This window comes from Marmota monax, unplaced genomic scaffold (assembly GCF_021218885.2).
Source record: "Marmota monax isolate L192 unplaced genomic scaffold, Marmota_monax_Labrador192_F-V1.1 WCK01_AAM20220418_F8-fsc00013, whole genome shotgun sequence".
In the NCBI taxonomy this organism is placed as follows: Eukaryota; Metazoa; Chordata; class Mammalia; order Rodentia; family Sciuridae; genus Marmota; species Marmota monax.
This window is the reverse complement of record NW_026692202.1, coordinates 24,270,545-24,297,502: the sequence shown is the minus strand read 5'-3', so window position 1 is coordinate 24,297,502 and position 26,958 is coordinate 24,270,545. Positions and strand designations below refer to the sequence as shown.

The following is a 26,958-nucleotide window of genomic DNA, read 5'->3' as shown; positions in this document are numbered from 1 at the left end:
CTAAAAGGATAAATGAAAAGAATAGAATTTCAGGATGAATGAGAAAGCTACAAGTTGGCAACTCGGTTCATTCAAGTATTTTTCTATCTTCTATCACATGTGACTTAAAGACCATAAACCTTAGCAAGAAAAGTGATGCAGTAGGCATCACAATCCCAGGCCTTAAATTATATTACAGAGATATAGTAACACAAAATGGCATGGTATTGGCACAAAAAACAGACATGAATACCAAAGAACGGAATAGAAGGCACAGAGACAAACCCACATAAATACAGTTATATCATACTAAACAAAGGTGCCATAAGCATTCACTGGAGAAAAGATAGCTTCTTCAACAAAGGGTACAGGGAAAACTGGAAATCCATAAGTAGAAGACTGAAATTGAACTCATTTCACCCTACACAAAACTCAACTCTAAGTGGATCAAGGACCTAAACATTAGACCAGAGACCCTGTTTCTACTAGAAGAAAAAAAGTAAGTCTAATTCTACATGTCAGCTCAGGAACCATCTTCCTCAATAAGACTCCTAAAGTGCAAGAAGTAAAATCAAGAATCAATAAACAGGATGGTAAAAAGCTTCTTCACAGCAAAGAAAACAATCAAGAGCATGAACAGAGAACCAATAAGATTGGAGAAAATCTTTGCCACCTCCACCTAAAATAGAGCATTAATCTCCAGGATACACAAATAACTCAAAAAAGTTAACACCAAAAAAAAAAAAAAATCCACCAGTCAATAATGGGCAAAAGAACTGTACAGGTACTTCACAGAAGAAAAAATATGAATGGTCAACAAATATATGAAAAAATATTCAATATCTGTAGCAATTAGAGAAATGCAAATTAAAACCACACTGAAATTCCATCTCACTAGAGTCAGAATAGCAATTATTAAGAATACAAGTAACAATAAATGTTGGCAAAGATGTGGGGTAAAAAGTTCACTCATACATTGCTGGTGAACTGCAAATTTGTGCAGCCAATATGGAAAGCAGTATGGAAATTTCTTGGAAAACTGGAAATGGAACCACCTTGTGACCCAGCTATCCCACTCCTCGGTCTATACCCAAAGGACTTAAAAACAGCATACTACAGAGACACAGCCACATCAATGTTTATAGCAGCACAATTCACAATAGCTAAACTGTGGAACCAACCTAGATGCCCTTCGGTAGATGAATGGATAAAGAGAATGTGGTATATGTACACAATGGAATATTATTCAGCATTAAAAGAGAATAAAATCATGACATTTGCAGGTAAATGGATAGAGTTGGAGAATCTAATGCTAAGTGTATTTAGCCAGTCCCAAAAAACCAAATGCTGAATATTTTCTCTGATATAAGGAGGCTGATTCATAGTGGAGTTGGGAGGGAGAACATGGGAGGATTAGATGAACTCTAGATAGGGCAAAGGGGTGGGAGGGGAAGGAAGAGGCAGAGGGGTAGAAAAGATGGTGGAATGAGATGGACTATACTTTGTATACAACCATAGATATGAAAAGTTTTGCTCTATATGTGTAATATGAATTGTAATGCATTCTGCTGTCACATATAATAAATTAGAATTTTAAAATGTGATATATATAACAAATTAGAATTTTAAAATGTGATATATATATATATATATATATATATATATATATACATACATATACACATACATACATACACACACACACATACACACACAATGGAATATTACTCAGCCATAAAGTAAAATGAAATTATAGCATTTGCCAGTGAATGGATAGAACTAGAAAATATAATGCTAAGTGAAATAATCCAGTCCCAAAAAACTAAAGACTGAATGGTCTCTCTGATATGTGGATGTTAACCCGTAACAAAGGAGGGTAGGGAGGGGAAGAACAGAAGTTAATTAGATTAGACAAAAGGGAAAGAAGGGAAGGGAGGGGGAATGGAAATAGCAAAGACAGTACAATGAAAGTCAGGTATAAGTCTCCTTTCCTCATACATGAATACAGAACCACTGTTAACTCCACATTATGTGCAACCACAAGAATGGGATCATAATTGGAATGCTTTGTACTCCATGTATATATGTCTAATACACTCTATTGTCATGTATATCTAAAACAAACAAAAATCCTCTACCTCAGGTTCAATACAGACTTTAGAATAAGATTTTGCACTGATCATATTTAGTAAGTCCTATGGATATTTTCTGCATAATGTGAAAACAATAATTTAAAAAACAAACTATAATATCTTAAAGAAACACACACACACATATACACACACACAGAGTATGCACTTTTCAAAGCATCATAAAACACCAAGGGAGCTGATAAAAGAGTAAACACATTATAAATGGAGAAAGGAGAACAGAGAGAATAATTTTCTCATAAAGGTTGAGGGCCAGATTTGAGCAGAGAAGGAGAACCAAAAAAAAAAAAAAAAAAAAAAAACCCAATAAATTTCATAAAATAACTCATAGAATAAACTTAAAATGCAAGAATTGGTGCCATTTTTTAAAGTACATAGCTGTCTTATAAACCTAAAATATTTACCTCATTTTCTGTACCCACATCCAGAATGATAGGCAGACACTGTTGAGGATCCACTCCTCCACAAGCTGTATATAGTGCCAATTTACCCACAGGGATGCCCATTCCATTACAGCCAAGATCTCCCAGGCCAAGAATACGCTCTCCGTCAGTCACCACAATAGCCTAGAGAAAAAAAGAAAATTAATCTATTATGAGAGTTTTCCAAATTCTGGGACACAACTTCCGGTCTCTTTTTCTTAAATTAATATTAAAAATTGAGCTGTTAGAAAACAAATAGAGGCCAGCTTTGGTGGCGCATGCCTGTAATCACAGCAACTTGAGAGGCTAAGTTTGATGTCAGCCTCAACAATTTAGCAAGGCCCTATGCAACTAGGCAAAACCTTGTCTCAAAATAAAAAATAAAAAGGGCTGGGGATATGACTCAGTGATTAAGCACCCCTGCATTCAATCACTGGTGCCAAAAAAAAGTAAAGAAAAGAAAACATAAATTGAATATATCTGGAAAAATTTTGTAATGACTATTGTGCAAGAATGGGGAAAATAAATTTAATTTAAACACATTTAAAATCCTCACCAAAGTATTACAGGAAGAGGAAATGGAAAATAACAATGAAAACCAACAGTGGGAGGTAGGACAGTAAAGGGGGGTGGAAATAATCAAAGAGGAAAACAAACAATGTTTAGTAACAGAAATAAACAAATATGGCTGGAAGAACAACCCATATCTCAATAATAACCCTAAATGTTAATGGCTTAAACTCACCAATTAAGAGACACAGGCTAGTAGAATGGATCACAAAACAAGACCCAACAATATGCTGCCTACAGGAGACGCATTTGATAGGAAAAGACATACATAGGCTCAAGGTGAAAGGTTGGGAAAAATCATATCACTCATATGGACTTCGGAAACAAGCAGGCGTGTCCATACTCATATCAAATAAAATAGATTTCAAGCCAAAGTTAATCAAAAGAGATAAAGAGGGACACTACATACTGCTTAAGGGAACCATACACCAACAAGACATAACAATCATAAATATTTATGCCCCAAACAATGGTGCAGCTATGTTCGTCAAACAAACTCTTCTCAAGTTCAAGAGTCTAATAGACCACCACACCATAATCATGGGAGACTTCAACACACCTCTCTCGCCACTGGACAGATCTTCCAAACAAAAGTTGAATAAGGAAACTATAGAACTCAATAACACTATTAATAACCTAGACCTAATTGACATATATAGAGTATACCACCCAACATCAAGCAGTTACACTTTTTTCTCAGCAGCACATGGATCCTTCTCAAAAATAGATCATATATTATGTCACAGGGCAACTCTTAGACAATATAAAGGAGTAGAGATAATACCATGCATCTTATCTGATCATAATGGAATGAAACTGAAAATCAACGATAAAAGAAGGAAGGAAAAAGCATACATCACTTGGAGAATGAACAATAGGTTACTGAATGATCAATGGGTTATAGAAGACATCAAGGAGGAAATTAAAAAATTCTTAGAGATAAATGAAAACACAGACACAACATAGTGGAATCTATGGGACACATTGAAAGCAGTTCTAAGAGGAAAATTCATTGCTTGGAGTTCATTTCTTAAAAAAAGAAAAAACCAACAAATAAATGATCTCATACTTCATCTCAAAATCCTTGAAAAAGAAGAGCAAAACAACAGCAAAAGAAGTAGAAGGCAAGAAATAATTAAAATCAGAGCTGAAATTAATGAAATCGAAACAAAAGAAACAATTGAAAAAATTGACAAAACTAAAAGTTGGTTCTTTGAAAAAATAAACAAAATCGACAGACCCGTAGCCATGCTAGCGAAGAGAAGAAGAGAGAGAACTCAAATTACTAGCATACGGGATGAAAAAGGCAATATCACAACAGACACTTCAGAAATACAGAAGATAATCAAAAACTATTTTGAATCCTTATACTCCAATAAATTAGAAGATAGTGAAGGCATAGATAAATTTCTTAAGTCATATGATCTGCCCAGATTGAGTCAGGAGGATATAGAAAACCTAAACAGACCAATATCAATTGAGGAAATAGAAGAAACCATCAAAAGACTACCAAATAAGAAAAGCCCAGGTCCGGATGGGTATACAGCAGAATTTTACAAAACCTTTAAAGAAGAACTAATACCAATACTTTTCAGGCTACTTCAGGAAATAGAAAAGGAGGGAGAACTTCCAAATTCATTCTACGAGGCCAACATCACCCTGATACCTAAACCAGACAAAGACACTTCAAAGAAAGAAAACTACAGACCAATATCTCTAATGAACCTAGATGCAAAAATCCTCAATAAAATTCTGGCGAATCGGATACAAAAACATATCAAAAAAATTGTACACCATGATCAAGTAGGATTCATCCCTGGGATGCAAGGCTGGTTCAATATACGGAAATCAATAAATGTAATTCACCACATCAATAGACTTAAAAATAAGAACCATATGATCATCTCGATAGATGCGGAAAAAGCATTCGACAAAGTACAGCATCCCTTTATGTTCAAAACTCTAGAAAAACTAGGGATAACAGGAACATACCTCAATATTGTAAAAGCAATCTATGCTAAGCCTCAGGCTAGCATCATTCTGAATGGAGAAAAACTGAAGGCATTCCCTCTAAAATCTGGAACAAGACAGGGATGCCCTCTCTCACCACTTCTGTTCAACATAGTTCTCGAAACACTGGCCAGAGCAATTAGACAGACGAAAGAAATTAAAGGCATAAAAATAGGAAAAGAAGAAATTAAATTATCACTATTTGCAGATGATATGATTCTATATCTAGCAGACCCAAAAGGCTCTACAAAGAAACTATTAGAGCTAATAAATGAATTCAGCAAAGTGGCAGGATTTAAAATCAACACGCATAAATCAAAGGCATTCCTGTATATCAGCGACAAATTCTCTGAAATGGAAATGAGGACAACCACTCCATTCAAAATATCTTCAAAAAACATAAAATACTTGGGAATCAACCTAACAAAAGAGGTGAAAGACTTATACAATGAAAACTACAGAACCCTAAAGAGAGAAATAGAAGAAGATCTTAGAAGATGGAAAAATATACCCTGTTCATGGATAGGCAGAACTAACATCATCAAAATGGCGATATTACCAAAAGTTCTCTATAGGTTTAATGCAATGCCAATCAAAATCCCAATGGCATTTCTTGTAGAAATAGAGAAAGCAATCATGAAATTCATATGGAAAAATAAAAGACCCAGAATAGCAAAAACAATGCTAAGCAAGAAGTGTGAATCAGGCGGTATAGCGATACCAGACTTCAAACTATACTACAGAGCAATAGGAACAAAAACAGCATGGTACTGGTACCAAAACAGGCGGGTGGACCAATGGTACAGAATAGAGGACACAGAAACCAATCCACAAAACTACAACTATCTTATATTTGATAAAGGGGCTAAAAGCATGCAATGGAGGAAGGATAGCATCTTCAACAAATGGTGCTGGGAAAACTGGAAATCCATATGCAACAAAATGAAACTGAATCCCTTTCTCTCGCCATGCACAAAAGTGAATTCAAAATGGATCAAGGAGCTTGATATCAAATCAGAGACGCGCCATCTGATAGAAGAAAAAGTTGGCTACGATCTACATTCGGTGGGGTCGGGCTCCAAATTCCTCAATAGGACACCCATAGCACAAAAGTTAATAACTAGAATCAACAAATGGGACTTACTCAAACTAAAAAGTTTTTTCTCCACAAAAGAAACAATAAGAGAGGTAAATAGGGAGCCTACATCCTGGGAACAAATCTTTACTCCTCACACTTCAGATAGAGCCCTAATATCCAGAGTATACAAAGAACTCAAAAAATTAGACAATAAGAGAACAAACAACCCAATCAACAAATGGGCCAAGGACCTGAACAGACACTTCTCAGAGGAGGACATACAGTCAATCAACAAGTACATGAAAAAATGCTCAACATCTCTAGCTGTCAGAGAAATGCAAATCAAAACCACCCTAAGATACCATCTCACTCCAGTAAGATTGGCAGCCATTAGGAAGTCAAACAACAACAAGTGCTGGCGAGGATGTGGGGAAAAGGGTACACTTGTACATTGCTGGTGGGACTGCAGATTGGTGCAGCCAATTTGGAAAGCAGTATGGAGATTTCTTGGAAAGCTGGGAATGGAGCCACCATTTGACCCAGCTATTCCCCTTCTTGGTCTATTCCCTAAAGACCTAAAAAGAGCATGCTACAGGGACACTGCTACATCGATGTTCATAGCAGCACAGTTCACAATAGCAAGACTGTGGAACCAACTCAGATGCCCTTCAATAGACGAATGGATAAAAAAAATGTGGCATTTATACACAATGGAGTATTACTCTGCATTAAAAAATGACAAAATCATAGAATTTACAGGGAAATGGATGGCATTAGAGCAGATTATGCTAAGTGAAGCTAGCCAATCCCTAAAAAACAAATGCCAAATGTCTTCTTTGATATAAGGAAAGTAACTAAGAACAGAGTAGGGATGAAGAACAGGAGAAGAAGATTAACATTTAACAGGGATGAGAGGTGGGAGGGAAAGGGAGAGAGAAAGGAAATTGCATGGTAATGGAAGGAGACCCTCAGGGTTATACAGTGGAGGGGGTAGAGAGAGAGGAGGGGAGGGGAGGGGAGAGGTGGGGAGGGGGGAGGGTGGATGATGGGAAAGGCAGCGGAGCACAACAGACACTAGTATGGCAATTTGTAAATCAATGGATATGTAACTGATGTGAATCTGCAATCTGTGTATGGGGTGAAGGTGGGAGTTCATAACCCACTTGAATCAAAGTGTGGAATATGATATGTCAAGAAATTTGTAATGTTTTGAACAACCCACAATAAAAAATTAAAAAAAGAAAAAAAAAATAAAGTTAAAAAGTATCCATTAAACATCTATTCTGAGTCAGGAAGCAGAGTAATGTGTATAAAAATGTCTCAAAAAAGGAATTGCTCAGTAGGAGACTCTGACATGAGGGTCACTTTTATTACTTCCATTAATGTTATAAAAATTAACAATGTGTGGTAATATGGATGATGTAGAAAACCAACCACCAAATTTTATGGCTTATCCCAATAAAATTTAAATTCATGACCACAAAAATAAATAAATAAATAAATATTTTATATATGCATACTTAATTAGGTTACTGAAGAACGAAGAGAAGGTGTACACATAAAGATTCAAAGATTCCAAACAATTTAGTCTTCAATTAAGAGGGGCAAATGGAAAAAGTACAGGAAAATAAGAGCTCATATTGGGAATCAAAGTGAAATTTAGGTTAGCTTTGAAACTAGTCATATTCATTTTGAGTACAATTACAGTATAGTGCTCAAAGTTAAGTACTACACGATTGCTAGATAAACTGAAGAAGTTATGACTCTCTCTGAAATGCTCTGATGTTAATTTATATATCCTGGCACCATTCTTCTGTTTTCTCATAATTTTGACCCATCCTCTTTAATTCCTATAACCCCTTTGTGTTTGTTTTTGTTTTTGTCTTAATTTTTAAAAATACCTTTATTTTATTTATTCATTTTTATGTGGTGCCAAGGATCAAACCCAGTACCTAGTACATGCTAGGCAAACGCTCTACCACTGAGCCACACCACAGCCCCTCCTTGATATAGTTCCACTATCTTTGAAACATGGCCAGTATTGTCTGCTACATCTATAACCTGATCATCTTCCATTAGACTTGGTCAATTTTGTTTGGCTTATTTCTAGTTACCTTGAGTGTTTATGAAGCACACACTTTAATTATGTGGAGAATTTGTTCTATATAATTTAATATCATCATAATGTACCTAACATGTTTATTCTGTGATTTGTGGCCATTAATTGAATTTAAGCAAAACTAATTTTTTTTCTTTCCCTGAACCAGAAAACCCAGGGTGCTCTACCACTGAACTATATCCCCAGCTCCTTTTTCAGTTTTATTTTGAGATAGGGTTTCACTAAGTTTCCGAGGCTGGCCTCAAACTTGTGATTTTCTTGTCTCAGGCTTCTTAGTAACTGAAATTACAGGTGTGGCCCACCACTCCCAGCTTAAGCAGAGACTAATCCTATGAAAAACAATTTTACAAAATGCTACACTCATATTATCCATGAAACCTTGAAAATATCAATTATTTGTCTTGGATAAAGCAGTGATTTAAACCTGTTTCTTTGTAAAATGGGAATCATAATTGTACTTTGCAGAGTAGCTGTATAAAATTAGGAACCAACTCTTTTGCTCATCACTGTACACTAGCATCTAGTACAGCAAGTAGCAAACAATAAAAAAGCAATAAGTATGTTGATTGAATAAATCTACAATTCCATAAAATGAAATCATGATACATAAAAAATTTACCACAGTACCTGATACACTACAAATTCTAAATACATATGTGTGTATACACATATATGTATATATATAGCTATTATTACTATAATCAGAACTAATGTATATAGTCAGCATTTTAGAAGTAAGGAGGAATCTAGAGTACATTCTTTCTACTCCTCTAATTTTACAGATTAGGAAATTGAAGATCCCAGAACTGAAATAATTTGCTCAAAATGAGTTACCTAATTAGCACCAAAGGACTAGAACCTGGGTATTTTCACTCTTAGTACAGTGATTTTCCACCCTATTATGTTGCAGAATATATTTTTAAATACACTCTTGAGCTCTATTTAATATCCTATTTACCTATATTATGCCACTTTTTATAAATTACTTTAAAAATAAATATATTTGACAAGTAAGAATTATTTTTACATATTATACATAGTTCACCTTTGAAAAAATTTTCCCTAACTGCAATGAGTTATGGAAAAATATTGGTTATGCTTTTTTGGAGAAGAGAATCTGGTATCACTAGATTAACTCAACTCTGACTTACGGTAAAAAAGATAAAACAATAGGGCTGAAGTTGTAGCTCAGTGCTAGAGCACCTACCTCCTATGTATGAGGCATTGGGTTCAATCCTCAGCACCACATAAAAATAAATAAATAAATAAATAAATAGGCATGCATACAAATAAATAAATAAAATAAAAAGGTATTGTGTTCATCTGCAATTAAATATTTTTAAAAATATAAAACAAATATTAGAGAACTATAACTTTGCTTTTTAAATTAAACTCAACTTTGCAATCTCCATATACTTCATATGTATATTTAATTGATATTGTTTTATTGATTATTATCATAGAGGTACTTTTATATATCATTGATAATACTTTTGTGAATGTGTTCCTTATACAAGAAAATTCCAGTTAGCCTGTCTATACTTATACATATTTTTATGCTTTATAAGAAGAGTACCATTGTAATATAAATTAATTATGGCCTGAATAATTTAAATATTACATTACAGGTTTTATAAAAAACACAATTAAACTCAGATTGTTGCATCTTATCATTTTCTTCAGTTTCAAATTTTTTGAAAAATATATTTTAAGAAATAAAAACCTGTTTGTTTTTTAAGGATTTTTTTGTTTTTCTTCATTTTTTTATTTATTCTTGTTAGATATACAGGACAGGTAGGGTATATTTTGACATTCATTCATTTTTGATAGTACATCTACGTTAAATTAAATGTATGTCTTGATGTGGGAGTGTGGCTCAATGGTAAAGCTTTTGCCTAGCATGTTTGAGCCCTGGTTTGATTCTCAGCACGACATAAAATAAATAAATAAAATAAAGATATTGTGTCCTTCTCAAACTAAACATATTTTTAAAAAAAGATATGTATGTCTTAAAGTCAAAAGAATCATTATTTTCCATTTTTCATGACGTTTATTCTCTAACCTTGTCTCTCATCTAGCACTATTATTTAATTATATAAAATACAGGACATAAATTACATATAAATAGTAGTTTGAAAAGTTTTTTAAATAGGTTTAGAGGCATTTACTGTTTTATCTTAGTTTATGCCTTTTATAAGAAACATACATTAATATCATTAATTTATAAATATTTCAATATTAAAGAGTATATTTGAGTAGTGAAAAATTCTGAGATAAAATGTGTTTGTCATATAGGCAGTTTATCATTAAATTAGCATTCTCTTGCTCTTGTTTTTACCAACTTTGTCTCCTCTTAAGAAAAATAAAGCAGTTAGATATTTTTTATAAAGTAATCAAGTCACATAATCAGGATTCATCTCAATAAGACAACCACAATTCTATCAAATGAAATCTATGTTTCAGAAATCACATCTCCACCCCAAAATATAAAGTACTACCTGGGAAATACCTCCATAGAAACTATTAGCATGAAATATGGAGGCACTCTTCCTGCCTCTATCCTTTCTGTTCCTTCCCAGAGCCTGTTTCCCACCTAGCTCACTACATATAGAACCCTTCCTCTTTTCTTGCTCTCTAGAAACCCTGTGGGGTTTTTATTTTGTTCCTGATAAGCAGAGTTCTCTCTGCTTCCTAATTGACTTGAACTGCTTTCCTCTGCCACACCCTTTATGATGTTTTGCCTTACCTAGGGCACAGAGCAATGGAGTTAGCCAACTATGGACTCAGACCTCTGAAACCATGAAGGCAAAAAACCTGTTCATCTTCTAAAATTGTTCTTGTTAGGTCTTTTGGTTGCAGCAACAAAAAAGCTGACAGAAACAGTGGTACTTGGGACTGAACCCAAGGGTACTCTACCACTAAGCTACATCCACAACACTTTCTATTTTGAGACAAGAGTCTTGCTGAGTTGCACAGGCCGGCCTCTAACTTGAGATCCTCCTGCCTCAGACTCCCAAAATGCTGGGATTATAGGTGTGTGCCTTCATTCCTAATTGACTTGTTGATTTGTAAAATTCTCTAAATTTCTAGTTAAAATGTAAATAGCCTTTTTAGATGATCACACATTTTTTCTTTACAAAATTAACACATTTCTTAGAATAGCTGAAAAGAACAGGATCCGTGGACAGGTCAATCTGGAAGTTAGAAGAAAAGTTGAAGGAGCAACTTAGGTGGGGAAAATGAAAACAGTGGGGAGATTAGAAATAGTGAAAAATACTTAATGAGGTTGACTAGCAAAAGCCTTAGAGAGCCAAATTAAATGATTCCAGCCACAAATGCTTGGACAAAATCATTAAAGGAGTCACTTGAAAAGCCAGAGCAAACAGAGGCTCTCCTCTAAAAAATATTGATCTATTTAATCTTAATCCTAAAAGACATAACATTGCTTGGCATCCCACAGAAAGGAAAACTGGAGCCAAACGGAGAACAAATATACCTCATCTCCCTTAGACAAGGAAAGTGTTTTAGGATTATGTTTAATATCAGAGCCTCTAGGGGACAGATCTGCAACTTGTACTCAATTCCCCCCAGATCACACATTGCTCATGCATTAACAAGTAACCTATAAGTGCCTTCCTTTCCCCACTTAATTATCATGATAATTGTAAGAGGTAATCCATTACAAGGTTTCAAACACAAAGCTACCAAATTTCAGATACTACTATTACTTTTATTGTCATTAGCTCAAACAAAGAAAGAAGTCGGATGACCTACTTACTTACTTAATCTGAATTAACAGATTGGATGACCTACTTACTTACTTAATCTGAATTAACAGATTTCTTTTGGCAACTTGGATCCTCTAAGTGGATGGTTAAATGCAGCACATAAGAGTTTGCTTATTCAGATGTATCTTCAACATATATATTATCACTTATAATAAACAAAGAAATACTAAGAAACGAGACACAAAGAATAAGGAAACAGTACTAAATAGATTCAGAATAAAATTAATCCATTATGCAAAATTCAAAGGGCTATAAATTAAGTGATTCCCACTGAAAAATTCAGTGAATGCTACCTAATACCATGAGAATTATCAATATGATCTAACTATTTCATGGGACAGAAAAGAGAACAAATAAATTGCCTCAATGGAAAAATTTGATAACTTACTTTGATGACATCTTCTGGCCAAGCATTAAGAATTGAAGCAATATGCCCTCGATCATGGATACTAATAAAGAGACCTCTGAGAAGAAAAAGAAAGGTAACTTTAATTTTCTTAGGCCTGTCAAACTATACTGGACATTAATATTTTTAAAGTTTATTAATATATATCCATTGTGATTAAACTAGTGAAAATTATTTCTTTTAAAAACTAAGAGCTAGGAGTCTTATAAGTAAAAAAGAAGGCACTTTAATATATTGACATCTACATTTTAAGGTAAGTTTATTCTTTGGGGGGGGGTCAAACACAGGGGTGCATTACTACTAAATTATATCTCCTTTTTTTTTATTTTGAGACAGGGTCTCACTAAGTTGCTGAGACTGACCTCAAACTTGTGGTCCTCCCTTCTTAGCCTCCCAGATTGCTGGGATTACAGGCATGCATCACAGCATTCAGATAATTATTTTAAAAATATCTAACAAACATTTTAAAATATATATCATATTTTAAATATTTTCATTAAATAATTCACTGCTTTCACACAGAGAATTTAAGGAGCATTATCTATACCACAAATAGATTCTTTTAGTCTTTTATTGAATAATATATACAAAAGCATTTTAAAAAATAACATGAAGCACACCTAAATAGGTATTTCCAGCATATATTCCATTTATTACATTTTCACACATGCAGATGATAACATGTATGGCTAAGGGCCAGAGTTGTGCTCAGTGGTAGAGTGCTTACCTAGCATTGGGTTCCATCCTCAGCACCATATTTAAATAAATAAATAAATAAATAAATAAAGGTATTGTGTCCATCTACGACTATAAATAAATAAATAAATAGGCTAAAATGACTTACTAATGCCGAACAGTTCCTTCATGCAAAGCCCACTTGATTCTCTCATTTGTGGCTTGAGATGGTATTTGCAATTCATGCTATTTAAACTCTCACCTGTAGTCTTTAAACTACCTGCCCTCTCCATGTCCTATGAAAGCTTTACAAGTAACTTCACAAATTAAAGCACAGAAATCTTTTAAAAAATGCAAATACATTATCCTCATTTAAAAGTTTCACTTTACATACTATGGTTATATTTGCATTCCCATATTTATAGCAGCATAATTCACAATAGCCAAATCACAGAACCAACCTAAGTATCCATCAACAGATGACTATATAAACAAAATGTGAGATGCATAACATACACAATGGAACTTTATTCAGCCATAAGAAGAATAAAATTATGTCATTTGCAGGAAAATGGATGGAACTAAAGAACATTATGCTAAGTGAGATTAACCAGACTCAGAAAGTCATGGGTCATATGTTTTCTCTCATACAAGGAAGCTAGAGAGATAAAAGGGAAAGAAAATGGACCTCACAATATAAAACAGAGACCAACAGACTAAAAGAAGGGTCTGGGGAAGTAACAAGGAAGAGAGGAGAGGAGATAAAGTAAGAGTATGAAGGAAAGAAACAGATCAAATTGAGAGTGGTACATGTATAAATACAGCATAATGAATTCTATTATTATATGAAACTATAATGCAGCAATAAAAAGTAAATTTTTAAAAGTTTTGCTTTAGTATTTTTATAACTCAAAACAGAATAACAAATGTATAGTTTAATGAATTGTTATAAGATAAACACCTTTTTACATAATGCCAGTTTAATCAAGGGCAATCTTGCCAGCTACCCAGAATCCATCTGTTTTTCTCCCAATCAAAAACTCTTCCCTTCTAAGAGTGACCACTCTCTTAACCTTTGTGGTATAATTTTCTTGATAGTCAATAGTTTTATCACTCAAATCATACAATATCCCTATGCATTGTTGTTTTAATTTGTCCAATAGAGTTGGCAATAATCTAAATTTTGCTGATAACATTCCTATGATATAGAATAGCATTTTTCAGCATTTCTTGAAAAATTTTTAATTGGATCCAGAGACAATATGGTTCATGTTCAATTTTTTGTGCAAGACACTTAATGGATTCATCTTACCTGAGACGGTAATTGGAAGTCCTTTTTGTGACATTAGCAGTCATTGATGCTTAATGTTTAAATTCACTAATTCATTAGTGTTTACAAAAGGATGAGATTCCAATTCTATCATTCATTATTTATATACTGGAAATTTCTTTAAAGAGAAATTATACCATATTTGGTTCCCCAAGGGTATAGTTGATATAGGAAAAAGTAAATGCTTGAATCTCTCCTTATCAGTTTTTAACTGATAGAGGTAGTTTACTAGAATTCTTCAAGGATTTCCACTTAGTTATTATTGGTGGAAGTATTATATGGGTATAAAATTGTGTGCTGACATAAACATGTGTGTCTGTGGGCTTTTAAAATATTTATGTTTTAGTTGTAGTTGGACACAATACCTTTATTTTATTTATTTATTTTTATGGGGTGCTGAGGATAGAACCCAGGGCCTGCATATGCAAGACAAGCACTCTACCACTGAGCTACAACCCCAACCCCTGTGGTTTTTTGGTTCTGCTTTTTTGGGGACCAGCACAAACTCAAGGTTCAAATATATTTGATGTGTTTTAATTCATCATATATATTTTCTTTATTGATACTCAAATTGTCCCATCTTTCTCAAGTAGAAGAATCATGTTGTCTTGAATCCTTTTGATAGGTCTATTGTAGTTTTTAATAGCTTCCTTGCTTTCTATTATAATAAGATGTTCTAAATTACTTTTGAAAATGTTCTGCCCCAGGCCAAAAATAAGTTATTCCTCTAAGAAGCCCAGGGTTCTCTAAGCACAGAAGTGTTTATTCAAAACAACAACCTAAGTAATAGTGATGTCTAATGTTACTATTTGACCAAAATGTTGTTAGGAAAAAACCAAAACAAAAAAAAATGTTTATAAGATTGACTTTCTATTGATTCTCAGGTTGGCACTTTTCCCAAGTATTCCACTACTATTTCTTTTTTTTTTAATTTTTATTGTTGGTTGTTCAAAACATTACCTAGTTCTTGATATATCATATTTCACACTTTGATTCAAGTGGGTTATGAACTCCCATTTTTACCCCGTATACAGATTGCAGAATCACATCAGTTACACATCCATTGATTTACATATTGCCATACTAGTGTCTGTTGTATTCTGCTGCCTTTCCTATCCTCTACTATCCCCCCTCCCCTCCCCCCCTCCCCTCCCCCTCTTCTCTCTCTGCCCCCTCTACTGACATTCATTTGCCCCCTTTGTATTATTTTTCCCTTTCCCCTCACTTCCTCTTGTATGTACTTTTGTATAACTCTGAGGGTCTCCTTCCATTTCCATGCAATTTCCCTTCTCTCTCCCTTTCCCTCCCACCTCTCATCCCTGTTTAATGTTAATCTTCTTCTCATGCTCTTCGACCCTACTCTGTTCTGAGTTACTCTCCTTATATCAAAGAAGACACTTGGCATTTGTTTTTTAGGGATTGGCTAGCTTCACTTAGCATAATCTGCTCTAATGCCATCCATTTCCCTGCAAATTCTATGATTTTATCATTTTTTAATGCAGAGTAATACTCCATTGTGTATAAATGCCACATTTTTTTTTATCCATTCATCTATTGAAGGGCATCTAGGTTGGTTCCACAGTCTTGCTATTGTGAATTGTGCTGCTATGAACATCGATGTAGCAGTGTCCCTGTAGCATGCTCTTTTTAGGTCTTTAGGGAATAGACCGAGAAGGGGAATAGCTGGGTCAAATGGTGGTTCCATTCCCAGCTTTCCAAGAAATCTCCATACTGCTTTCCAAATTGGCTGCACCAATTTGCAGTCCCACCAGCAATGTACAAGTGTACCCTTTTCCCCACATCCTCGCCAGCACTTGTTGTTGTTTGACTTCATAATGGCTGCCAATCTTACTGGAGTGAGATGGTATCTTAGGGTGGTTTTGATTTGCATTTCTCTGACTGCTAGAGATGGTGAGCATTTTTTCATGTACTTGTTGATTGATTGTATGTCCTCCTCTGAGAAGTGTCTGTTCAGGTCCTTGGCCCATTTGTTGATTGGGTTATTTGTTCTCTTATTGTCTAATTTTTTGAGTTCTTTGTATACTCTGGATATTAGGGCTCTATCTGAAGTGTGAGGAGTAAAGATTTGTTCCCAGGGTGTAGGCTCCCTATTTACCTCTCTTATTGTTTCTTTTGTGGAGAAAAAACTTTTTAGTTTGAGTAAGTCCCATTTGTTGATTCTAGTTATTAACTCTTGTGCTATGGGTGTCCTATTGAGGAATTTGGAGCCCGACCCCACAGTATGTAGATCGTAGCCAACTTTTTCTTCTATCAGACGCCATGTCTCTGATTTGATATCAAGTTCCTTGATCCATTTTGAGTTAACTTTTGTGCATGGCGAGAGAAAGGGATTCAGTTTCATTTTGTTGCATATGGATTTCCAGTTTTCCCAGCACCATTTGTTGAAGATGCTATCCTTCCTCCATTGCATGCTTTTAGCCCCTTTATCAAATATAAGATAGTTGTAGTTTTGTGGATTGGTTTCTGTGTCCTCTATTCTGTACCATTGGTCCACCCGCCTGTTTTGGTACCAGTACCATGCTGTTTTTGTTCCTATTGCTCTGTAGTATAGTTTGAAGTCTGGTATCACTATACTGCCTGATTCACACTTCCTGCTTAGCATTGTTTTTGCTATTCTGGGTCTTTTATTTTTCCATATGAATTTCATGATTGCTTTCTCTATTTCTACAAGAAATGCCGTTGGGATTTTGATTGGCATTGCATTAAACCTATAGAGAACTTTTGGTAATATCGCCATTTTGATGATGTTAGTTCTGCCTATCCATGAACAGGGTATATTTTTCCATCTTCTAAGATCTTCTTCTATTTCTCTCTTTAGGGTTTTGTACTTTTCATTGTATAAGTCTTTCACCTCTTTTGTTAGGTTGATTCCCAAGTATTTTATTTTTTTTTTGAGGATATTGTGAATGGAGTGGTTGTCCTCATTTCCATTTCAGAGGATTTGTCACTGATATACAGGAATGCCTTTGATTTATGCGTGTTGATTTTATATCCTGCCACTTTGCTGAATTCATTTATTAGCTCTAATAGTTTCTTTGTAGACCCTTTTGGGTCTGCTAGGTATAGAATCATGTAACCTGCAAATAATGATAATTTAAGTTCTTCTTTTCCTATTTTTATGCCTTTAATTTCTTTCGTATGTCTAATTGCTCTGGCCAGTGTTTAGAGAACTATGTTGAACAGAAGTGGTGAGAGAGGGCATCCCTGTCTTGTTCCAGATTGTAGAGGGAATGCCTTCAATTTTTCTCCATTCAGAATGATGCTAGCCTGAGGCTTAGCATAGATTGCTTTTACAATATTGAGGTATGTTCCTGTTATCCCTAGTTTTTCTAGAGTTTTGAACATAAAGGGATGCTGTACTTTGTCGAATGCTTTTTCCGCATCTATCGAGATGATCATATGATTCTTATTTTTAAGTCTATTGATGTGGTGAATAACATTTATTGATTTCCGTATATTGAACCAGCCTTGCATCCCAGGGATGAATCCTACTTGATCATGGTGCACAATTTTTTTGATATGTTTTTGCATCTGATTCGCCAGAATTTTATTGAGGATTTTTGCATCTAGGTTCATTAGAGATATTGGTCTGTAGTTTTCTTTCTTTGAAGTGTCTTTGTCTGGTTTAGGAATCAGGGTGATGTTGGCCTCGTAGAATGAATTTGGAAGTTCTCCCTCTTTTTCTATTTCCTGAAATAGCTTGAAAAGTATTGGTATTAGTTCCTCTTTAAAGGTTTTGTAAAACTCTGCTGTATACCCATCCGGTCCTGGGCTTTTCTTATTTGGTAGTCTTTTGATGGTTTCTTCTATTTCCTCAATTGATATTGGTCTGTTTAGGTTGTCTATATCCTCCTGACTCAATCTGGGCAGATCATATGACTTAAGAAATTTATCGATGCCTTCACTATCTTCTATTTTATTGGAGTATAAGGATTCAAAATAATATCTGATTATCTTCTGTATTTCTAAAGTGTCTGTTCTGATATTGCCTTTTTCATCCCGTATGCTAGTAATTTGAGTTCTCTCTCTTCTTCTCTTCGTTAGCATGGCTAAGGGTCTGTGAATTTTATTTATTTTTTCAAAGAACCAACTTTTAGTTTTGTCAATTTTTTCAATTGTTTCTTTTGTTTCGATTCACTATTATTTCTTAGCAAATTCTATTGACCGCTCTACAAGAGGACCAGTTTATACCTCTCCTTTCTGCTCACATCTCCTACATCCACACCCCTCACTTTTAGTTGACAACCTAATCTTAAATTTCAAATAGAAATAGATGCAATAGGATGAAAACTACCTCATCTTTCTAACATAAATTCTATAAATGCATATGCATTCTTTTTTACATCCTCACCCTTCCCTCTGGTTATAATCTCCCTAACATTTTTAAGGTACTTCTCTTGTGCTCCAGATCCTTCCTATCTCAGCTTTTCAAAGGCTTCCCTCCTGCAATTATCCTATCCCTAAGCTGCACCACTGCTTTCTCTATTGGATCAAGTTCATTGACATAAAAATCTGTCCTAACATTATCCATATCTTCAAAAGATTAAATTTTGTCCCTTATTCTCTCCTTCATAGCAAAGCTCCTAAAATTATTTGCATATTCTTATTTATCTGTTTTTATATCTCCCATCCTTCTTCAATCTATCAGTAAAGTTTTTCTCCCCACACCACTCCCTCAACCCTTACCAAAGATATTGATGATTGACCCCTGAATACAGATAAAGGTCGCTCTCAACTTTCATCTTCCCTGACTTCTGCATTGTTGACTTTGCCCCTTCTTAAAACACTTTGCAGTCTCTGTGATACTAAATTTGCCTGGGTTTCCTCATGATCACTGCCTGCTGCTTCTCAGGACCTTGGCTGCTTCTTCCTCCTCTAATAGTCTTCTGGTTGTTGAACTGTTCTAAGGTTCTACAGTCCATCTCTCTTTTCCATCTATACTTTCTTGATATATCTCAACCAGTTTCATAGTCTTAAATAGCATATTCCTAACAATGATTCTCAAACTTCTATCTTCAACCTAGTCATCTCCTTTGAGCTACAAACTATAAAACTACCTACCTACTTAAGTCTTTCTCATCATTCAGGCCTCAGCTCAGACCTCAGTTCCTTAGTCAGGGCTTCTTTGATAACAGGAATCAAAGCACCTCTACCACACCATTTTTATCATCTTCATAATACATAAATATCTAAAATTATCTTATGTATTTGTTCATGTTTATTGTCTGTCTCTTCCCTGGCATGACCCCTGGTGTATACACACACACACACACACACACACACACACACACACAAAGCAGTAAGGTCCTTAAGTACAGAGACTCTGATTTAGTTATATTGGTACCCCAATGCCGTATGTTGGCATACAGGATTTATCTGACAATATGTATTAACTTCAATGCTCAAAAATAAGGCTTTTATAATCAAAAATTTTAAAAGAACAGAAAACATAAGAAATGTTGACTTACATTGACTTAGTAAGTCACCATAATTTTTTTAGTATTTATTTAGTTGTAGATGAACACACAGTATCTTTATTTATGTTTATGTGGTACTGTGGATTGAGACAAGTGCCTCACATATGCAAGTCAAGCACTTTACCACTGAGCTACAGCCACAGCCCCAAGTCACCATAAATTTTATCACGACAGTAAGCACTCTTAGGAAGAATACTGATGACTGTCTAATCCAATAAGAACATAAATTAAGTTGACACTAAGTTATATCCTTTCCTGGTTTTCTTGCTGTATCATATAAATTTATTGTTCCTCCATAATGAGAATAAGCTCTTTATAAATTATACATTTATCCCTGTCATAGTCAAATTGACCCTAGGTGACCAGCAGGATCTCAATGTACAACTATAAATTTGAAATTCTTAAGGAAAGAATTTATGTTGAATTACATTAAGAAGGTCTTGGCAATATAATATTAAATAATATTTCTTGGGAACTTGTCAGCCACGGTTTTCCAAGGGACACTGGTTTCAGGAAACAATTATGTTTTAGTGAGGGACAACAAATGATACCAAAATTAACACCAATTAAATGCCAAGATTTATTATATAACAGATCTGAGCTCAGCTTCAATGAAAGAGCCATTTGGCCACTTATAATCTCTTGCACAAAGTAGAAATACATTCATAGCAAAATGTTTACTCTTGAAGATGATTCAGTAAGTCAAAAATCTGTAATATCCCATTAAAGCCAAGCGTTGTGAGTTATTTGCAAGACTTCCTGGAATGTCTCCATGATTAGAAATCTAATGAAATATCCAAAAGTGTCTGGCACAGAAATGATTAAAACTTTCTGGTACAGAATTGAATATGAAGCATTAATCCTCAAGATACACATGATATAGTTACAAAATAAAAATTTAGACAAGAAAGTATCAATGATATCTTTAAATGTATGCAATTATAATGAACAAAACTTTTCATTGTTATTTTTGTGGCTTATTAATTTGTTTAAATGTTTAACTTTTATTCAAAGTATGTGAAACAGGCCAACTGAAAATATTCACAGTGTGTGTCTATAAGAACTGAGACAATTTTAAAATGTGTATTGTTTTCTTCATATACATAAGCTTTTCTCATCACCTCTAACATTGCATATATTCTCTCAAAAGAGATTTAGGAAATGAGGTAATAAGTTTTATTTCTTCATGTTTTCTCAGATAAAATCCCTAATGAATTTTATTTTATGTCAAAATAGAATTCATTTTATAATATACAACTTTCTATTATAACTGGACATATATTTTCTTTAGGAAACTGATTTACAATCCTGCTCCTGGGTTAGTGGAAGAAGCAAGAACGTGTCAGTTTTCTATAACAATACCCTTTTCCACTACAAAAGCTGATTTTACTGTTTTTTGATATAAGGAAATTATACTCCATGTTTTTCACAAAATGTGAGCATGTACTGATGAGCCCTGGAAGTTAACCCAGAGTCGAGTTATATCAACAGGTCTACATTAATGGGAAAAGCAGTACAAATGTCAAGACTCAATTTTGTTTTACTTCAATTTTTCAGCTTTTTGATGATAAGAAAACAATTCAGTAGAAACCATACTTCAAATTTTGAACTCTGATCTTTTGGGGAGACTAGTAATATGTGTTATGACACACTTGTGATGCTAGGCAGCAGCAGGGAGCCCCAGCTCCCAGTTAGCCACACCATCATGAGGGTAAACAACTGATACTCTACAGTGCATCATGCAGCTAAGGTGTTCCATAAGTTAGATGAACTAAATGCATTCTTGCCTAACAATTTTCTAAATTTATGATGGGTATAACAGGATGTAACCCCATGGTAATCAACAAGCATCTGTACTTTAGAAAGCTAAGCTTAGATAAAATGTGAGGATAAAAATGCAAAGTTAAGAGTCATATGCCTAGAGTAGAAAGGAACAGAAGAAATTACAAAGAAAGAAAGACAGATGGAGAGGGGGGCAAGAGAGAAGTATTGCAAAATTCACACCCATTAAAGAAAGAAAAGCAAAGAATACCTAAGAAGAGTCCTCAAGAATAAAATGATTTAATAATTAGGGTGTCCAGTGTTTTGAAACCAAGAGAAGTCAAGGGAAGAAAATGTTAAAAAGGCATGGACCAATTTGGTCATACCTTGGAATACATTTTTAAAAGAATTCTTGAAACTGTTTTTTTCTCAAACTATTTTATTATAATAGTCAACATGATGCTATATCACTATCAAATATATTATGCATTTCCTGTAGATAAAAATATTCTTCATAATCATAACCAGGATATTAATACCATACATTTCTACCATTTAATCCTGACATCACTCACATTTTATCCATTGTCCCAATGATGTACTTCATAATACGAGTCTAATTAAAAATCTTATGTAGTATTTAGTTGCCATGTCACTTTGGTCCCTTTTAATCTGCAACATTTTCTTTTTTTTTAGTCTTAGTCTCTTTTCGACTTTCATATATTTTAATACTTTGGAAGTTACAAATGTTTGTATAGAATTTCCCTCAATTTTAGGACTGTGCGAGATTTCCACATGATTAGATTCATGTTACACATCCTTTGCAGGATCATAAAAGTGATGCTGGCTGCTTCCTGCTAACGCTCAGGTGGCACCCCCACCCTGCTCCAGTCCCAATTTGTCTTATTACTGAGGATGCTCACTTTGATCACTTGCTAAGGTGGTGTCCTCCAGGCTTCTTTACTACAGAGAACTCTTTTCTTCTTTGTAATTAACGGGTATTTTGTGGGAGGATTCTTTAAAACTCTGTAAATACATTGTTTCTTCATCCAACTTTCAGTTATTCATTTGTTTATGTATATCAGTATGGGTTCACAGTTTGTAATTTTACTCAGTAGGCTGCAGAATTCTGTGTTTGTTTTGTTTTGTTTACAATATTGGGGATGGAACTTGGGGTCTTATGCATGCCAGGCAAGCACCCACCACTGAGGCAAACCTGAGGCCACCCAGATTTTAATCTGTTTACAAGTATGATTCATTTGATGCCCTACTGTCCTAGATATGACAAGTGGGAGACAGTTCAAGTTGGCATCTCTGTCCTTTTGACATATCCCATTTAAATACATCCCATTTAAATACATCTTTCCTTTCTAGCACAAAACATCTGTTACTTACTTTGTTGCAGCCCTGAAATCAGCAATTTCTCTACGGAATTCTTATTCCTTTTGGTGGAGAATTGTATTTAGTTCTGAGCTCTGTGTGTTCAATTTCACTGAGGTATTGTTGCTCCCAGCCCAACCTAATGGACTAAGTTAGAGAACATTTGTATGTCACATACTTCAAATATATCTGCGTTTGTGTGTGTATACACATACACCTTCACTTTTATACCTATCTATATATATAGATACTGAAAACCATAAATACCACCATGATGGTGCCTTCTAGTTTTCTTCCTCCAGTTTTCACTCACTTTGTCCTATTTTAAAAAACCTAGTTCCTGTTATGCTTAATGTTTTCACTTATTGAGTCAGTCCTCCTGAATGAAACCAATCTCCTCTCCTCCCCTCCGCAAGTGGACACCTCACTCACCTCATCAGCCTCCAATCTCTGAAGCAGATAGCCCTCGTATACAGATACCCTCCTTACCCCACTGGGGCTATAACAACATTGGACCACTATCCTACATTGGGTCCTTTCTCACTTTGTTAGCCTCTTGCACCCTGATCCCAGTCTATGTGGGTGTTTCAAACCCAGCCCAGGCTTCAACAATTTGTGCTAGGTCTCCAACCCTTTCAGTCAGAGAACAGAATAAAGATACATGATGCAGAGAAGAACACAGCCTTACTGTTGCTGCCACTTCTATGGAACACAGAAAAACTAGTGCTGGTTGAGCAGAAAGAGGCTTTAATTATCTACAGCTGCTACAGTGATGCCAATCTACATGACATCTTTACATATTAAAATTTTTATCCCTTAACATACTTATGAGAATTAACTTTTCTAATTCCTTTATCTTTCACTATTCTTTATTGTTTTTCATAATATGAAACAAACTGGTTTTTCTCCTTTCAGATTTAATATATTTCTTTTAACCACACAAAATTCTGCCCCATCAATCATAATATTTCAGCATAGTCTGTGAGGCAAGGGTCTAATACTCCACTATATATTTCTCCAAATATCATACTTCTGGCATAACTACTCTTTTTCCTCATTATTATCTCCTTTCCTTTGACACCTGCTTTGCTTTTTCCTCCAAATTATCAGCCTATTATCAAACTTCCTCATTTACTCAACTAGGTTTTATCCATTCTGCCAACAATTCTTAACTCCTTCATCTATTCCTCTATCACACCCTTTCTGAAAACCTGCAAATCTAAATTAATCTACCTGCCTTCTCTTCTCTTCAACCTCAACTGTCTACAGAATGATGCTTTAAGAAGGCACTCTACCAGGTGTGTGAGATCCATTAAGACCTCCTGGTTTCTCTGGTGTCACCGAGGTCCTCATGACTCAACATGCCTTCCTCAAGTACCTCCTACTAGCTATTCTTAGATTCTCCATGGAGCTGCTTCACATTTCCCCTGCCCCTTACTCCCCCTACCCACATCTTCATTAGATTAGCATACTTTTGTATGTCTCTAAAGGGAAAATAGGGGCTCTCAGCTTCTACCCATCCACCTATAAACTTCTATCAGTACCTATGCTGCTTCGTTATAGTATTAGAAAACAAAGCGTCAGTGTCTCTGTCCTCTAATCCAGTTCATTGATGGTGTCACTCTCTGGCTACTTCTCAGTCTTCCCCACAGTTTCCTTTGTTTCTGCTTATACCTTAAATGCTGGTGGCATTCTCTAAGTTCAAATGTTTAAAGTTTCTCGTTTTTATTCTAATAAAAAAGAAAGCCTAGGGATCCCTTGCTTTGCTCCCACCCTTGGATTCATTTTCAAAGTTCACTTTGTCTCAGCTTCAGCTATGTATGATCCTTTGGCTTTATCTCCCCTTTTTGGTCCCACCCTTGCTCTTGGCATTTGATCAACTATTTTAGCCTGAGAACTATCTAGTTTCCAATTCTAGTGATCTTTTAGGGATTCATTTAGGCAATCCTCCAATACCTCTGGCTCCTCTTATTGCCCAGCTAGTTCCTAATTGCTTATCAGAGACCATTCAAGTGTTAGCTCCTCTTGAAAATATTTCCTGACCCACATTCTCAAGCTGAGTTTGAAATCCCTCTGCAATTCCACAAAACCTTGCTGTGTTTCTCCACTGAAACACTTATCATTCTGTCATAATTTTTCACTTTCTCATATATGCACCCTACTAGATTATAAACTCTTTAAGTCAAGAATTTTGTGTTTCTTACTAAAAAAAGAAAAAAGAAAAAAAAGGAAACAGAGAATAATGGCAAGAATAATGAGAAAGTAAACACTAACCAGCCCAACAGTGGGTGAAACTATGGCAAAAATTGTAGAATGGAGTATCTACAGGAGCTATGTGATCAATGGGTATAATTTGGGAGGTCTTCTGAAAATGACAGGGCACAAAGGGACAGATAGAAAAAAATTAAAAAAAATAGCAAAAATCATAACCAGTGTTAGGCTCTAAGACTTGAAGTACTTGGCAGCCAAGAGATCAAGCACTGGAGAACTTAGTGTGAACACTGAAGCAACACGTCTCAGTGACAGTAAAGGACTGAGGACATGGAGACAACTAACAGTTCCAGAGCTACTACATCTGAGGAAGAATCACTAATTACAAGATCATACCAGCTCTGAATGAAAAGTAAAAAACTAAAGTGGTTTAAGCATTTCTAAAGTTTCTAAAGTTTCAGTCCTAAAAGTTCCTAGAAATAAAAGAAAAACGGTGCAGGAGCACCTGAGTACTAATTCTATTACAGAAGTAAAAGAATTCTTAATTGAAGCCAGAGAGAAAAGTAGGTTTCCTATTTTCTCTGGGTACCTACTTCCCAGAGTAAGTTCTCCTTATTATCATATAACATCTTAATAATACTAGTAAAAGTGATTATTTTCTTTGTACAGCTATTTGATTTTGCTCTACAATGAAAAGTATGTGAATTTGTTTATTGCAGATATTGCCTTAAAGCTTTATTTCTGGATTTAATCCTTACGAGAAGTGAAAATTAATATGGTGAACAGATTTTTAAGATGGACTCAAAGACTTAAAAGCCTCCTGGTGTCCACACTTTGATAATCCTCAGACTGTATACAATGGATTTTACTTTGATTAAATTATGTTAACACAGCTTTACACTAGGAAGATTATCTGTATGACCTTGTACTGTTCCAAAATAGATATTTTTCCCCAGCTGGTCACAGAAGCGGAAAGTCAGAGGTTCAAGGCATGAGGATTCCAAGTACTGTTGCTGACATTGATAAGGCCAAGTGTCAAGGAGTAAGAGCTACTTGTGGAACTAAGAGAAGCTCCTAGCTGACAGCCAGCAAGGAAACAGGTACTTGGGTCCTGAAACCTCAAGGAATTCAATTCTGCTAACAAGAATGAGCTTGGAAGCAGATTTTTCTGCAAGTCTCTAGGTAAGAACATAGTCCAGCTGACACCTTGAATTGAGCCTTCTGATACCCTAAGCAGAGAACCCAACTACCCCATGCCTGACCTCTGTCCCAAAAAAACTGTAAGTAATAAGTAGATGTTATTTTAACCTGCCAAATTAGTGTAATTTGTTACAAAGTAACAAAACTAACTCAAATACTGTCTATATAAAAAGTGAAATTCAGATACTCATTTCATCATTTATAGACATGACACAATGCTAGACATCAAGGAAAACAAAAGAGGACAATCCAGGTATAGTCGAATACCTCAGTTCTCACTTCTATGACCAAATTACCAATTAACAGCATCAATGGGTCAGGTCTAAATAGCTTACATAGTTGGCTCCAGTTTCCAGAAATCAAAAATGGCTACTAAGATTG

At 34.9% G+C, this 26,958-nt stretch overlaps 1 protein-coding gene across 1 annotated transcript in view; it reads right to left on the bottom strand.

Annotated features, from left to right (window-relative positions):
• Me1 (malic enzyme 1) overlaps positions 1-26,958 on the bottom strand; it is a 167,229-nt gene that overhangs the window by 92,924 nt on the left and 47,347 nt on the right. The window contains 2 exon segments of the mRNA XM_046432042.2: positions 2,534-2,695; positions 12,505-12,580. Coding sequence (XP_046287998.1) covers positions 2,534-2,695; positions 12,505-12,580 — 238 coding nt within the window.